Source organism: Rhinolophus hipposideros (genome assembly GCF_964194185.1).
Source record: "Rhinolophus hipposideros genome assembly, chromosome: 5".
In the NCBI taxonomy this organism is placed as follows: Eukaryota; Metazoa; Chordata; class Mammalia; order Chiroptera; family Rhinolophidae; genus Rhinolophus; species Rhinolophus hipposideros.
In genome coordinates, this window is record NC_138051.1 from 57,077,486 (window position 1) to 57,092,312 (window position 14,827).

The 14,827-nt window shown below is 35.9% G+C and overlaps 1 protein-coding gene across 3 annotated transcripts in view; it reads right to left on the reverse strand.

Moving 5' to 3' along the window:
- Positions 1–409: 409 nt before the first annotated feature.
- Positions 410–14,827, reverse strand: part of DPP8 (dipeptidyl peptidase 8) — a 49,351-nt gene continuing 34,933 nt past the window's right edge. For 2 of the 3 annotated variants that reach the window (XM_081049953.1, XM_081049954.1), the window contains 5 exons: positions 10,604–10,750; positions 9,260–9,412; positions 7,851–7,993; positions 7,180–7,291; positions 410–4,618 (listed from right to left, as the gene is read on the reverse strand). In XM_081049953.1, coding sequence (XP_080906079.1) covers positions 4,496–4,618; positions 7,180–7,291; positions 7,851–7,993; positions 9,260–9,412; positions 10,604–10,750 — 678 coding nt within the window. In that variant the 3' untranslated portion in view covers positions 410–4,495. Of the gene's footprint in view, positions 4,619–7,179; positions 7,292–7,850; positions 7,994–9,259; positions 10,223–10,603; positions 10,751–14,827 lie in introns of all 3 variants that reach the window. The other variant, XR_013993453.1, reaches the window with a different exon arrangement.

The window sequence follows — 14,827 nt, forward strand, 5'->3', positions numbered from 1 at the left end:
AGAGAATTGTCAAAGAAACCTCTAAAAAAAGGTACTGCAATGAACTCCCTTGAAATTTCCTGGGTAACATGCAGAAACCACTATTCACTCCAACTGGCATTTCCAAGAAACTCCCAGTTGCTCAGGGAAGCTATGCTAATCATTAGCTCCAAGCACTACCTACCCTTGCAGTACCAACTGATGGGTTTTGGGAACCCCTTGCAGGTACAAAGCAGTTCTCTGCACACCTCCCTTGGGGTCTGGATGCATTTTTGGTTAGTGTTTATAGTACCAGAAACTCCACCTTGCAGTCTACCTTCTTCATTGCAAGCACGACCTTGTTCATGTATATTAATCACTGCACACTTGCCACTAATTAGGGGAAGACTGTATAAATGGGGAATAGGGGAAAAAAGAACATTTACATCAATTAATTTTAGCAGCATCTTTATTGCAACAAAGAACCTGTAATAAAATGCAACAAAACTAATGTTTCGTTTTACATGATTAAAAGCTACGTAGCTGAAAATGAGAAAACCCATAAACTTACTGGTGTGAGACATGCGATTCTTTTTATACAAGTCAATGCTTAAAACAGCAGGCACTTTATGTTCTAAATTAAAGACCTGAACTCCAATTGTGCTGAATACAACATAAATTTGTATTTGGGTTATTTAAAAACAAACATACAAACACTACTTTATCTGTCTGTGAAATGATTACCTACAGCTGTCTCTTGACAAAGTTAAGAAAAGCAGGAACCAGCACCTTGCACGAACATGTCTCCATGTTTTAGGCTGCAAGATGGATAGGTGAGGCTGGGAGGGGTTGGGAAGGTGGAAGTGAGGGAAGTTCCTTTATTCCTTTATGTCTGCTGGGAATGGTCACTCACCTCATATATCTTAGTTTGGATAGGGCCATGTCTCTTTTCTTACTTTAAATAGCTAAAAATTGGGCTCCCAGGCTTAAGCAAGCACTACTCTATATCCCACAATCCCCAAATCTCCCCACTACACCAAGGAAGACATATTTAGTATAACAATTTTAATTAACTTCAGAATGTCATATACTAATTAGAAGTACTGCTTCATTAATAAGCATGCTTAGCATTTACTTTAGAATGGAAAAATTAACCATTTTATGTTATCTTCAAAATGTTTCATAGGAATATATTAATAAATACTTTTTAAAAATTTGCCTTTTCTACGTATCATTTAACTACCACGAGTCAGGACATTTGGATGGAGTCCAGTACCAAATGAACACTAACCAGCTGTATGGCCACGGGTATACTTTCTTCTCTCTCTAATATGTAGGTTCCTCCTCTAACAAATGAGAACATTCAATCATATCCAAGATATAATAGCTTAAAAATGTAGGATTCTATAATAATGAGAGATCTTATAGGAATCATTCCACCTAAAGAGAACGGTATTACAGAGAGGCGTGATACAAACCTTCTGTAAAGAATAAAACAAGTGGTAAAAAAAGTTAAGCATCAATATCTGTATCTCCTTCTTTGAAAAAGTAACACATGCACTGTGACTTCATCCTCTTGTATGAGGCTTTGGAAATGAGCCAGGAATGGCATAGAGGGAAAACACCTTCATTCCAAAAAGAATCTCCAGACAAAGGGAATACACAGTTAAGGATAGCTTCTGCTTCTTCAGAGTGAGAAGGGACCCATAGTTATAGATGAGCAGCTGTCTTTACTGTTTTGGGTTCATGTAAATCAATCCAGTGTAAAAATCACCTATTATTTTCTTACTCCAACTCAATTCTCTACAGAAGTTTCTTCAAGTGGCACACAAAAGACTTGCTTTAGAATCACCTGGAAAGCCTGTTAGAAATTCAGATTCCTGGTCTCCACCCAAATCAACTGAATCCAAATTTCTAAGAGTGAGGTTCAAGACTACATTTCTTTTAGTAAATGTCTCAGATGAATCTCAGATTTTGAGTCCCACTGCTCAACAATGCACAAGCAACTCTGTTGATGGCTGATCAAGTGTACCCATTTATCAAGCCTACAAAAACCCCATTTGATGTTTAACTTAGTGCTTTTTGGCTCTCACCGAAACAGCCACTACTTTTATATACTCTTATCTTTTGAGTTGTTACTCATAGACAGGGTACCAATAGATTTAGCAAGATTTCTACTGATTGCTCGAATTGATTATGATGTTTTCCACACTGGTTTAAAAAACCAAATTCAGTCAAGCTGTCTTTCTGGGAGTGAATTCAATCAGGAGGAGAATGGCATTTAAGTGACTGGGAATAATAAAAGGAATGCTTATGATAGGCGGAAAGAAGGCAAGATGCAAAAGGAAAACCCGTGAATTTAAGAGCATATAAGGTTCTGTAAGGTTTGTTTTGATAGAATAAAAGATGCCATTTTGAAGAAACAGCCTTAATGGGTAAGAGGTTTCAAATGAGCAGCTGTCTAAAAGCCACTGTTCATACCATTTTTACTTTGCATATTACATAAGTATAGATCCTTGGAGGCCAACTAGTCCACAAAAACCACCTTCTTAAGTCATGGGGGAAAATACTTCCTTGGGGAAGAAAAGTTACCCAAATCAATTTAATTTAACATTGCAAAATATAAACAAATCATGGCATGGGAAAATATCATAAACAACATCAATACATATACAGACAAGAGGGAAAGTGTGGCACCTATTGTACAGTATAAATACACAAACCCAAACCCAATCCCCTTTCCAAGGACAGAACCACCAGGTCACCCTGACATTTCCGGACTTCCCCCACATCTGACCTGGCTCTCAGCGATAAAGCCCACCTCTGACTCAGTCACCATCCTTACTAACGGAGGTTGTACTCTCTACGGTAGAAATCCATTCTGTGTAGTGGTGAGAAAGAAAAAACAATTTTTCTTAGAGCGTTGTTTAAAAGTACTAGTAACAACTTTTCAAACACTGAGGCTTGTGATAAATAGGGTCAAACTCATAGATGCCTTCTCTGCCACTGGCTCCAATGTGACCCATTTAGCACCACAAGACACTAAGGGGACAGATCCCAATGAGCACCTGAGCGCCTAGGAGCTCCCTTAACAGTCAAGAGCTAGGGCTAACCCAGGCAAATGTCATGGCCAGGCAAGAAATTGCTTCTAGGCTATGAACACTGAAAACGAGAGACATGACCTGTCAGGGATCAGTTATGGTTAAAGAGGCTGGCTGTACAACCTCTTCATTTTAAGCTCACAGTATCTAAATTATGCTCAAATAATTTAAAAAGGAAAAAAAAGGTTTAAATTTGTAAGGTTTCCAAAATTAAGAAAGTAACAAAAAAATTAGAATTTAGAATTATAAAAGTAACTCTTAAGGAACTCCCCCCCCCCCAATAATGTTAGTCTATAACTGTGTTGGCAACAGAGTAATTTCTTAATTCTGATTTTCTTAACTAACATTCTACAAGTTTGAATTTCACTTTCCAAACTTTTTCATGAGTATTTTTGGTCAAATTATGCTTCTGCTTAGTTCTTAAGCATATCCTCGCCTTCTCCTCTCCCTGTCAGACATTCTCCGCATCCTGGTCTCCCCCAGCCCGCCAAAATTCCCTTCCATCTCCCTAAAATCCTGGAACATTTTAATAAGAAAATACCCAATGGAAACTGACACCGCCAAATTTTCTTAAGAATACAAATGAATGTGTACTTTTTCCTTTTCTTAACGGAAAATAAATTGCCTGCAAACATTTAAGCTCTAATCATTTGATTAAATTTTTTCTGCCTGTAATTATCAGTATTATAAGACTAATTAAATCCATGCTACATATACAGTTACTCCGCCTTTATGCGAAAGGAAAAACCCACTCTGTCATATCATCAAAGAGAACTATTTATACTAGATACAATTTAAATTGACTAAAAACCGGTCAGAGCCTGAATGAAACAAAATAAGTGTCTTTAGGAGGCCACTAAGTTTTCCTTGAAAAATCATTAATGACTGGTTAAGTCATAGATTTAATATAGATTAGTTTATAACATGCTGGATACATCCCAAGCAATGAAGCATAAGCTATTCAATTACATTTAAGTGCTATCAAATCTGTCACTAGTCAGAGATTCTGGAACTGAACCAAACCAATTACTAATATCATCATAATTTAACAAACTCAGAATTATACTGTAAAAATATACTAATTAAGTCCATGAGGTTTATAATGCTGTTAAAAGTCAAAATAAGGTAGTATGGATACATGGTGCTAATGTCTTATGTGCCAATCACATATTTCTAAGGACCCAGCAGAGAATTACTCAAGGTTTTCCTGGGTCTCTTAGAAATACGTGTCATTCAAAATTTTGTGTGGGTATGGTTAAGGTATTAGATTACTATCCACAAGCTGTAGATGCCTGCATGGCACCAAATATACTTTCAGAAGTAGATGTTATGTGGCAGGTACCAAAATGTGATGATCAACTGTATGTTCTCTACTGATTAAACCTCCTCATTTGGTTAAACAGCCAGTGTATACCAGAGTTCTACACAGGTCAAAATTATATCACTTTCAGAGCAGCAATACGTGATCCAAGGTTTTCTTGAAGGTAGTGCAAAAGATGCAGTTCATAATGCTCTCCAGATTCAGGAACTCTTATGCTGTGTCTCTCCTGAGGATAGATCTTAACAAAAAAAATCAAAGTACGAAAAATAAGAATTTAATAATATATCTCCTTCCAAAGCTTTCCAGAGATTTTCAACAGGATTAATAACATGGAGCACACCCTCTCCACCAGATATCACATACATACATCCTATCTAAAGGCCCCTCTCCTCTTTTTATAATTCCCTATATACCACTAGGCTTACAGAAGAATTTATCTGTGGAGCAGTGGTTCTCCAAGTGTGCTCTGCAGCCTTCTGGGGTCCTCAGAAACCCTTTCAAGGGATACACAAGGTCAAATGACTTTCAGAACAACACCAAGACATAATTTGCCTTTATTCACTGTGTTGCCATTTGCACTGATAATGCAAAAGTGATGGTGGGTAATAGTGCTGGTACTTTATCATGAATCAAGGCAATGATTCAAGGCCATTAATTGTACTATTCTAAACCACCACATACTTGCAGTAAAAAAAGAAAATACCAATTTCACTTAAGTAGCACTAAAAATTAGAATTGATTTTTAAATTGCAACACTGGAGTAGATGTCTTTTTAGTATTCTGTGGTGATGAAATGGAAAGAATGCACAGTGTACTCCTACAGGATATCTCAAGCAAAAGCCCTTGTACAACTGAGTTGCAAGTTGAACTGCCGCATTTTACACTTGATCTTCGCCAAATTTTAAATGGAATTTCATTTTTAACTTGAAAGAATGACTGACAACTATGGTGATTCAGATGTGGGTATCTGGCCAACATTTTCTCAAAAATGAATGAAATGAGTTGGTCACGGGCGGCCGGATGGCTCAGTTGGTTAGAGTCTGAGCTCTGAACAAGAGGGTCGCCAGTTCGATTCCCATATGGGCCAGTGAGCTGTGCCCTGCACAACTAGATTGAAGGACAATGACTTGGAACTGATGGGCCCTGGAGAAACACACTGTTCCCCAGTTAAAAAAAAAAATTGGCAGTATTTGTTGCCAATGATAAATTTTGAGCTTTTAAGTGAAAATTGTAATTCTGGAAAACTTGCACTTACCACTACTACTCTGTTTCCCCAAAAATAAGACCTAGCCAGACAATCAGCTCTAATGTGTCTTTTGGAGCAAAAATTAATATAAGACCCGGTATTACATTATATTACATTATATAAGACCAGGTATTATATTTTAAATTACATTACATTATACCTGGTCTTATAGTAACTGTATTAATTTTTGCTCCAAAAGACACAATAGAGCTGATTGTCTGGCTAGATCTTATTTTCGGGGAAACACAGTAGCTCATGAGCTTCCCCATATGAATTTTTCTGATAAGATCAGTGGTAATATTCATGTGATTTAAAAAATACTGTATGAAATGAGTGAACATTTAGAAGACTGGTATAACACAGTGAACCAATATTTTCCAGGTGACCAATGTATGGGCAAAAGATCCATTTGAAATACAAGATCCAACAGACTTCGATGCAACTGAGTATGGGAAGTTTATAGCTATGGCTTCAGGTTCCACACAAAAAATAACCTTTAGGAAACTACTATTTGTCAAAGAAGAATATCTACAATTATCTCAAAAGGCTAAAATATCCCTCCCATTTCTTAGCTACATATTCTATGAGGCTAAATTTTTTTCATATACTTTGGCCAAAACAACATTTCACAACAGACTGCAGGTGGCAGTAGCTATGAGAATCCAGATGTCTTCCTTATTAAGCTAGCCATTAAGGAGATGTACAAAAATGTAAAAGCAATGCTACTTTTTCAGTAAATTTTTTTGGTTTTGTTTTGGAAAATACCTTCTTCCCCCCACCAAAAAAATATGATTTTTGTTAACATGTAATAGCTTATTATTGTTATTTTAAAATAAACAAATATTTAAAATGTCTCTTAGTTTTAGTATCTCATACAAGAAATACTGATAGACATAACCCACATAAACAAACGCTCTCTGGTATGTAAACGTTCTTTGGTACATAAAGGGGTCTTGAGACCAAAAGGCTGGGTAACTGCTGCTATAGACTAGTAGCTCATAGCTTACCTACATAAATGTCAACTGAAACATAAAAAAGGAAAAAGTAGTATTTTTTCATTTCTTATGAGCATGTAATCTATGTAAGAAATAGAAAGGAGGAAGATTTTTCTTAAAACCTTTTCATTTGAATAATGGAGCAATGGAGCAATGCTGGTTTCTGCTCCGATGTCAATATAAAAGAAAATTAAAAGACCATGTAATCAGGTCCAAAAACTCCTTTTGCAATAATGAAATCAAGTAACATTTCCTCACCCTTCCCTGGGGAGGAAGAAAAGCGAAGGAGGATAGTAAATGGACTCCTATCATCTTTTCCATGATTACAAACCGAAAGCAGATAAAGAAGTCATGTAATCCAATAGGCCAGTTTACAGTCTGACTTCAACAGAATCTTAATTTTTATCCAACTAGTTTTATCCAACTATGCCTATTACTTTAGTTCTTTTAAGCAAAGAATGGTCACAGCTGAAATTTCAGCCTTACTCCACAGTTTATTATATTTCAAAGTAATGAATCACTAATCACTATTTATTTAGAAAATGTAGAAAAACTCACCTGTAAATCATATGGCTTTCCAGCCCTCACTAAAAAACTCAGTAATATACTTGTGTGTGCAAAATGGACATTCTCATCCAGGAATCCATGTAAGAGCAGTAAACGATTTGGTCTAGAGAAATGAAAGTATCAGAGGGTTAGGCAAAACAAAGGATTTGGAAAAATCACTTAACTCCTTCCTTTAAACTAATCACAATTAACTATATTAACTTCCTTATATTGTAATGTTAGAATAAGGATTCCATATTTTCAGTACTGAATTTGTAATATGTTAACCAGATGATACCTGTATGAAAAATTAAAAAAAAAATCATGTGTTCAATTTCCCATTACGATATTAGCATACATCAATAACTATGGCATGTCCCTAGAAAAACAAGTAAAAAAAAAACTATTTGTAAAATAATGCAGAAAGAGATTTTTTTTCTACCATAAATAGTCGTGTACTTAAACTTCTTTCAACACAAGCAATTGCTTGAAATATAACTTGTAAAAAAAAAAAAAATCAGTATGAACTGGCCTTATAATTCAGCTTTGAGAAACAGCCATGCCATTCTAGTATTCTATACAGTATTAGTCGTGGTTATAGTATTAGTTCTTATGATTATTAAAGACAATTTTTTGAAATCTAATTTTAAATTTATAATCTTAATTTTAAAGCTTGAACTTACTCAGAGGGGAACTTTTCTGCCTGCATGGCCACAGATCCTAAGTAATAGCCCTGTTCATTCTGGTCAGGGTGACCCATATAACGTTCCGTGTAGCCTGTATCATAGAAGATCCACAGCGTGACGGGGGCCCCAGCAATAGCAACCTACATAAGACAACAGTGACAGTCAGGTGTGGTCCAGAAAAGAACAGCTAGCAATGAGAATTGGCTAAATTATCCTTAGGCTTTAGCCCCACGACTGGGGCTACATGGTCTCAGGCCACTCAACAAAAATCAAAGTGGAGTGCCAAGTTCAAGAACTTGATACTTTGTGAGTCAGTTAGCTTCTTGTTCCACAGGCATGCACATACCAAACCCTTAAACTGGGCTAGTTGAAATATAAACATGGGCTCTTTTGTTAAAAGGGGAAACTGAACTAGAACATGTGAATGCCTCAGTGTGAACGCATTCCTACTTTTAAGAAAAAAATGTGTGAGAAGTGTCAGCTTTACACAGGAAAAGCAGTCATTTTCTCTCTCTCTCTTTTAGCTTCTGTTGGCAGTACAGAATTTAAAACAATGACTGAAACATATTTAAGCACGAAACACTTGCCTCATTTTAAGGCTCCCACAAACAGTTTTGTATTTAAATATTGTAATTACTTTCTTGATAGCTGTAAACCTGAGAAAATTATGGCAATTTTCAGAGTTCATTTTATGGTTATTATAAATAATTATCTGAATATACATGAAAGAACAAAAACCCTATCATTTTTGTTCTTAAAAATAAAATTTATTTTTCACTGTAAAATAAAGTCATGTTATTGAAATATAAAGAAAAAAACTACTCATACTTCCCAGTCCCTTAGCGACTGTTAGCATTTTTATGTAGTTTCTTCTAGCACATTTTTTCTAAGAAGTTGTTTATAGAATTATAACCATCGTTTATATATTTAATAATTTATTCATTTAATACAGATTTACTTTGGACCTATTATGTGCCAAGCACTGTGTTTGGCTGTTGAGGTACAGTGACATAGGGCAGACAGGTCCCTGCACTCAGAGCTTGCAGTCCAACAATTAAACAAGTAACCACAATCCAGTATGCCTGTTTGTGTGTTTTACTAATCATGAGTAACTCCCATAATCTTTAGCATATGTCTACAAATAGCCAATAACTGGTGATCAAGTTGACAAATTTTTTAAATATATAGATACATATATTGAAATACATATGCAAATATATACCTCACATGGCTATCACAAGTTGCTAGATATATCTATTATCTCACATGGCTACTAAACACACAAACACTAACATTCCATAATTCTGCCAACTCTGTAAACCTTCAGAAAAGCATTTTCTTATATCCTCAATTTACAGAAAATTCTATACTTACTACAGAAAGAAGTATCACAGGAAGTCACATACCCTGAAGATATCTGACCTCTGCATTAATGCCATTAGGGAGAGGTATCCTCCATAGGACCAGCCATGGATACCCACACGATCTAAGTCAATGAAATCATATCGAGAAGCCAGATACTGGAGTCCTTCCACCTGATCGTCAATTTCTATTTGACCCTGTGAAAAAAGAGAAAATTTCACAGATTTTGATGAATGAAAGTCTCATCATAAGAGTGCTTTTAAAGCTGATAAATGTTTTTACTAAAAATATCTGTCGTTTTTTAGATTAGAATTCATTACCAATTGAGATTCTGTTGCCCGAAAAATATTTTTTTTAACTCTATTTTAGAGATAGGGGCCTATAGCTTCTGTTGCTAGCCTGTCTTAGAGTTTAGTTATCTCTTAGTCATAAAATTCTTTCCTACTGCAACCCCAACTGTCTCTTGTCATATGGGTATTTCCCATTTCCATTTATTTGTTCTGTTGTCTGCTAAGAGGTCAGCATCTTCCTTGTAACAAGCCTTCCCATACCCAAAGACAAAAAAAATTAGCCCCCTTAAGTGGTTGACTAATTTTACTTCTTTTTAAAATGTAATGCAGTAAAGTAAAAGGAATCACTCTTGAGGCCTTATCCTCCTATTTCCCCATCATCTACTTCTGGAACTAAACATACTATTTCTTTAAAGTCCTATTAAGTCCTAATTCCTACCACCACCACCCTGTCTGTATTACTAGGCCTGCCAGTGCACACAATCTCACTTCACTGAGCCAAAAACAAAAATAAAAACAAAAAAACTTACATGAGAATACAACATAAGGTCAAAGAACTGGCTGTGGGAGAAAATCCCCATGTCTTACTCAGCATGTCCAATATACTGGCAAATGCAGTAACTGCCTTACTGTGCAAAAGGAACATCGGATTCTCATCTTTTCCCAAAGCAGCAGAAAGGACATGGGGCATCTCTAAAAGGTAGCATTTAAAGCTTCCTGTAGAGAGAAAGAGGCTTGTCACAAGGAAGGCACTAACCAGTTGGTTTCTCTCTTCACAGAGGACAGAACAAATCTCAATTATTCCTCTCAATAGTGCACAGGATGCTGAAAGCTAAAGGGTGCTGCCTTTTGGACACACAAATAGAAAGAGAGGGTATTTCTGTGTAAAAGTGGTTCTATCTCAGCTTCCCCAAGTTACATACAGGTAGACATTGAGTTACACTAATGAATATGAAGTTGTATTTTCCCTCCCACCCCCAAACTCTTAACTTTCTCTCTCTCTCTCAGCTCCTTCCCCCAATTCTCTCTCCAGGATTTCACACCAAACAATGCACCAAAAAATGTCTTTAAAAGAAAAATGTTTGTATGTTCACACACCATTTTATATTTAAAGGCGCCTTCAAATTTAAGCCCTCGGTGACAGGATCCCCTGTTGTCTATCACGACAACCACATAACCCAGAGAGGCTAGAGTATTCAAACGGAAATACTTGACTCCTTTAAACCGATTATTCACCAACTGCACCTGAGGAAGAAATACAACTTCAGTGAAATTTATTATATGGTAGCATACAAAAGCATCAGAGAGGCAGGACACTGCGAAAAGTACAAAGCTTTTTTAAATATTACATTGCCTTTAAAACGACATTTTATTTTCTTGTGGCGAGAACATTTAACATGTTTAACATCTCTTAATGAGGTTTTGAGTGTATAAGACAGTATCATAAATTATAAGACAATGCTGGACAGAAGATTTCTAGAACTTACTCATCTTGCAAAATTGAGACTTTATGTCCATTGATCAGCAACTCTCCAGCATCCCCATTTGTTTTTAAATTAAATTAAATCTTTTCACATTTATGTTGCTTTTTTTCTTTTTCCTATGTGGGAGGGTTGATCTTAAGCCTGCAGGGAGGAAGCTGGCTCCATACTTCTCCAAGTCCATATTTTTCTGCCTCCAATTCTTATGTGTCCAAAGACAGGGAACCACAGACACACCTTTGTAGGAGGGTACTTCTTTTCTTTCTTTACACTTAATTCAGGACAATTACTAAGCAACTATAAACTTTACCACTATAACCCAGATATTAACTACATACAAGAGATTTAACCTACTCCATAGAAAAAGTTGGTAAAATGATTACCTCTACCCTGAAGAATTATGTCATTCTAATGACAGAGACAAGGATAAACAGATTATTTTTCTTCCTTACACATCTACCTGGGATTGTCTCTGACCAGTAACAGGAAAACTTAGTTATTTAATGAAACACTATGATTTGTCCACCTTCATTTTTTCTGTTACACAAATCAATGCTAAAGGTAGAATAACTCTTATTTCACTTAAATGCCCTAGAAACTATACCTCAAAATGACCAGGTAATTAAATGTTATTTAGTGCTTCATCAGAAATAAACTATCTAGTGAAAAGGGGACTTTAGTTAGTGGGCAGAAAGTTACAGAAGTTCAAGGTTTGGTGGACACTAAGATAGACATTAAACAACAAAAATAGTTCTGGCAAAAATGACAAGTTTTGTCTGGTTGAAACCAATGGGAAAAACCAAGTCAGTCAAGAGTTAAATACGAATCGACACTAACTTCACTCAAATAGCTCCTGAACATTTACTGGGCTAGACTGGGGGCGTGGCAGTGGTGGTGACGTAGAGAATCTTCTCTTTTTGAACTTCTGGATGTTAGCAGCACTATAACTAGTCTTCCGGTCTCTATTCTTGTCCTCTTTAGTCTGTTCACACGGTAGCAGTGATGTTTTAAAAATGTAAATCAGATGACTTTGCAGCTTAGTTCCCACCATGGTAAGGAGTTCAGATCAGAATAAGACCTAAACTCCTTGCCACTGCCTTTGACATTCTCTCATGCTTGGCAATTTCTCTGACCTATTCTCATACCTTTTTCTCCTTTTTACGCACTATATCCTAACCTTATTATCAACTATACCAAGTTGATTCTAACCCTGGGACTTTGACCTTGACTGTTCTGTCTGGAATGGTCTTCCTTCTAATCTTTAACATGGCTCGTTCCTTCTTATCCTTTATACCCTCAGAAACCTTCCCTGATCTTCCCTGTTCCTATCAGAACTTCCATTTTAGTCACTCACTTTGCCATCCACTTTCCCACCAATTATTCATAGTACTTCCATTATATGAAGTTATATAATTTTTGTCTACTTATTTTCCTCATTAAGCTCCACGAGGGTGAGATGTTAGTTTGACTTGTTCACTGAGGTGTCCTCACCAGAAAAAGTCCCTGCTGCGTAACAGGAACTCAGTAACTATTTGCTAAATGAATGAATGAATGAAAAACAGATAGAATGATGTTTTCCCTTCCTACCCTGGGAGGAGGGGTTTGGTAGGCAATGGTGTTTTTTTTAATTCTGTTTTGTTTTTAAATAAAGGGAGGGATTTCAAAAAAGAAGTACTAGGCAAAGAAGAACACAAATATGGGCATGTAAAGGAGACTACCTCACTTCTTTACCTGTTGTCAGGCACAGAAGATGACCTCAAATGCTTGATATAAACATTTCCCCCACAGAGCCAGTGTTTCTGCTTTAGCAGCCTGGAGGCCTGCTAGTTCTGGAAGAAAGTACTTAAACATAATGCCCTCTGGCACTGAGAATTCAAAAGTCTCTTTCACAATTAATTCTTTAAAACCTGTGTCCTGTTATCATCTAGCCTGCTCTTTTGTGTCTGGCACAAAGGAAGCATTGTAAGTACTTGTTAAATAAACATTTTTAAACATAGAGGTGTCACCAATGAAGAGTTCAAAGAACTAAGCCTTAATGACTTTAATGAGAAATCTTCGTTGATTTTCTTGGATTTCACTTTTGTTCGAGTAGGGCAGGCATTGTTGTCAAAATAATGGACCTCTTTATGAATTGTGACAACACGTCATGACTTGTGACTTTCACCTGAATATACACCAAGAAAGAACATGGTATGGACCTCTTATAAGATTTAATTAAATTTCACAAGGCTATTGTGTGCCACTAGAAAGACCTGGTCTTACATTAAGGAGCCTCTTCATAATTAACCCAAATGGAGTCATCCAACAAGAAGAGGAATCCATCTCCCAGTGCGCTGAAGTGCTAGAGGCATTCTATCATGCAGAGTCTCCTAGAGAAATCGTGCAAACTGAACACCAGATTCTCCAATGACATCACCAAATTTGAAGGTTTCTAAAGACTACTTTGAGAAATTGTTTCTATAAGTGCAAAAAAGTAGAATTGTGTTCATAAGGTACTCCAAACAATTAAACAATTTTGTTTTAATTGCACTGGCTAATATGTTTTTTTTAATTATGGTAAAATATACATAAAATTTACCATTTCAAACATTTTAAGAGTACAGTTCAGTGGCACTAAGTACATTCACACTGTTGTGCAATCATTACTACTATCCATTTCCAGAACTTTTTCATCATCCCAAACAGAAACTCCGTTATTAAATAGTAACTCCCTATTCCTTCCTCTGTTCCAGGCAACTTCTATTCTACTTTCTGTTCCTATGAATTTGCTTATTCTAGGTACTTCATACAAGTGGAATAATATAGTATTTGTCCTTTTGTGCCTGGCTTATTTCACTTAGCACAATTTCCTCAAGGTTCATCCATGTTGTAGCACGTGTCAGAATTTCTTCCTTTTTGAAAGCTACATAATATTCTATTATATACCACATTTTGTTTACCAATTCATCTGTCAATGGATACTTGGGTTGCTCCTACCTTTTGGGTACTATGAGTAATGCTACAATTAACAGTGGTGTGCAAGCGTCTGTTCAAGTCTCTGCTTTCAATTCTTTTGGGTATACACCCAGAAATGGAATTTGCTAGATTAGATTGTAATTCTGTTTAACTTTTTGAAGAACTGCCATATTGTTTTCCATAGCAACTGACCCATTTCACATCCCCATGAGAAATGTATCAGAGTTCTAATTTCTCCACATCCTTGCCAACATTTATTTTTTTTTCTTTTCTTTTTTTTTGAAAAATAGCTATCCTAATGGGTATGAAGTGGTATCTCTCTGTGGTTTTCATTTGCGTTTCCCTAATGACTGATGATACTGATCTTCACATTTGGCATAGACTTTTTAAACTTAATTACTAATACAAGGAGTCCTTTAATCTTAAAATCTAGATAACCAGCTACTTTTTATAGTGTGTTTTACACATATTTCATATCATTCCTTCACTGGAAAGGAGAAACACCTTTCTTACTTAGCCTTAATATCAAAATAATACAACAAAACAGTATATAAAGCTTCTGTGAGTGTTCTCTAACTTCTCTTTTGAATTTCTTTGTATTAAGCCTTTTTTCAAACTTTACAAAGATTTGCCTTCAAGTTTTTAACAGAAGTTTAACTTTTCCACAATTTATGGATAGATGACTATAAAATGAATGTATAGATGACTATAAAATGAATATTTTATTTGTAAAACACTTAACAACGGTAAAGGGATTTAACTTGACATAGATCATAATTACTGAGGTTTTATGGCTTATGTAGTTATTTTATGTTTATTTTAGTTTTTGGATGACTTGGCATCCAGATACATTTTCAGATACTGAGTAATTGGGTATATATATTAT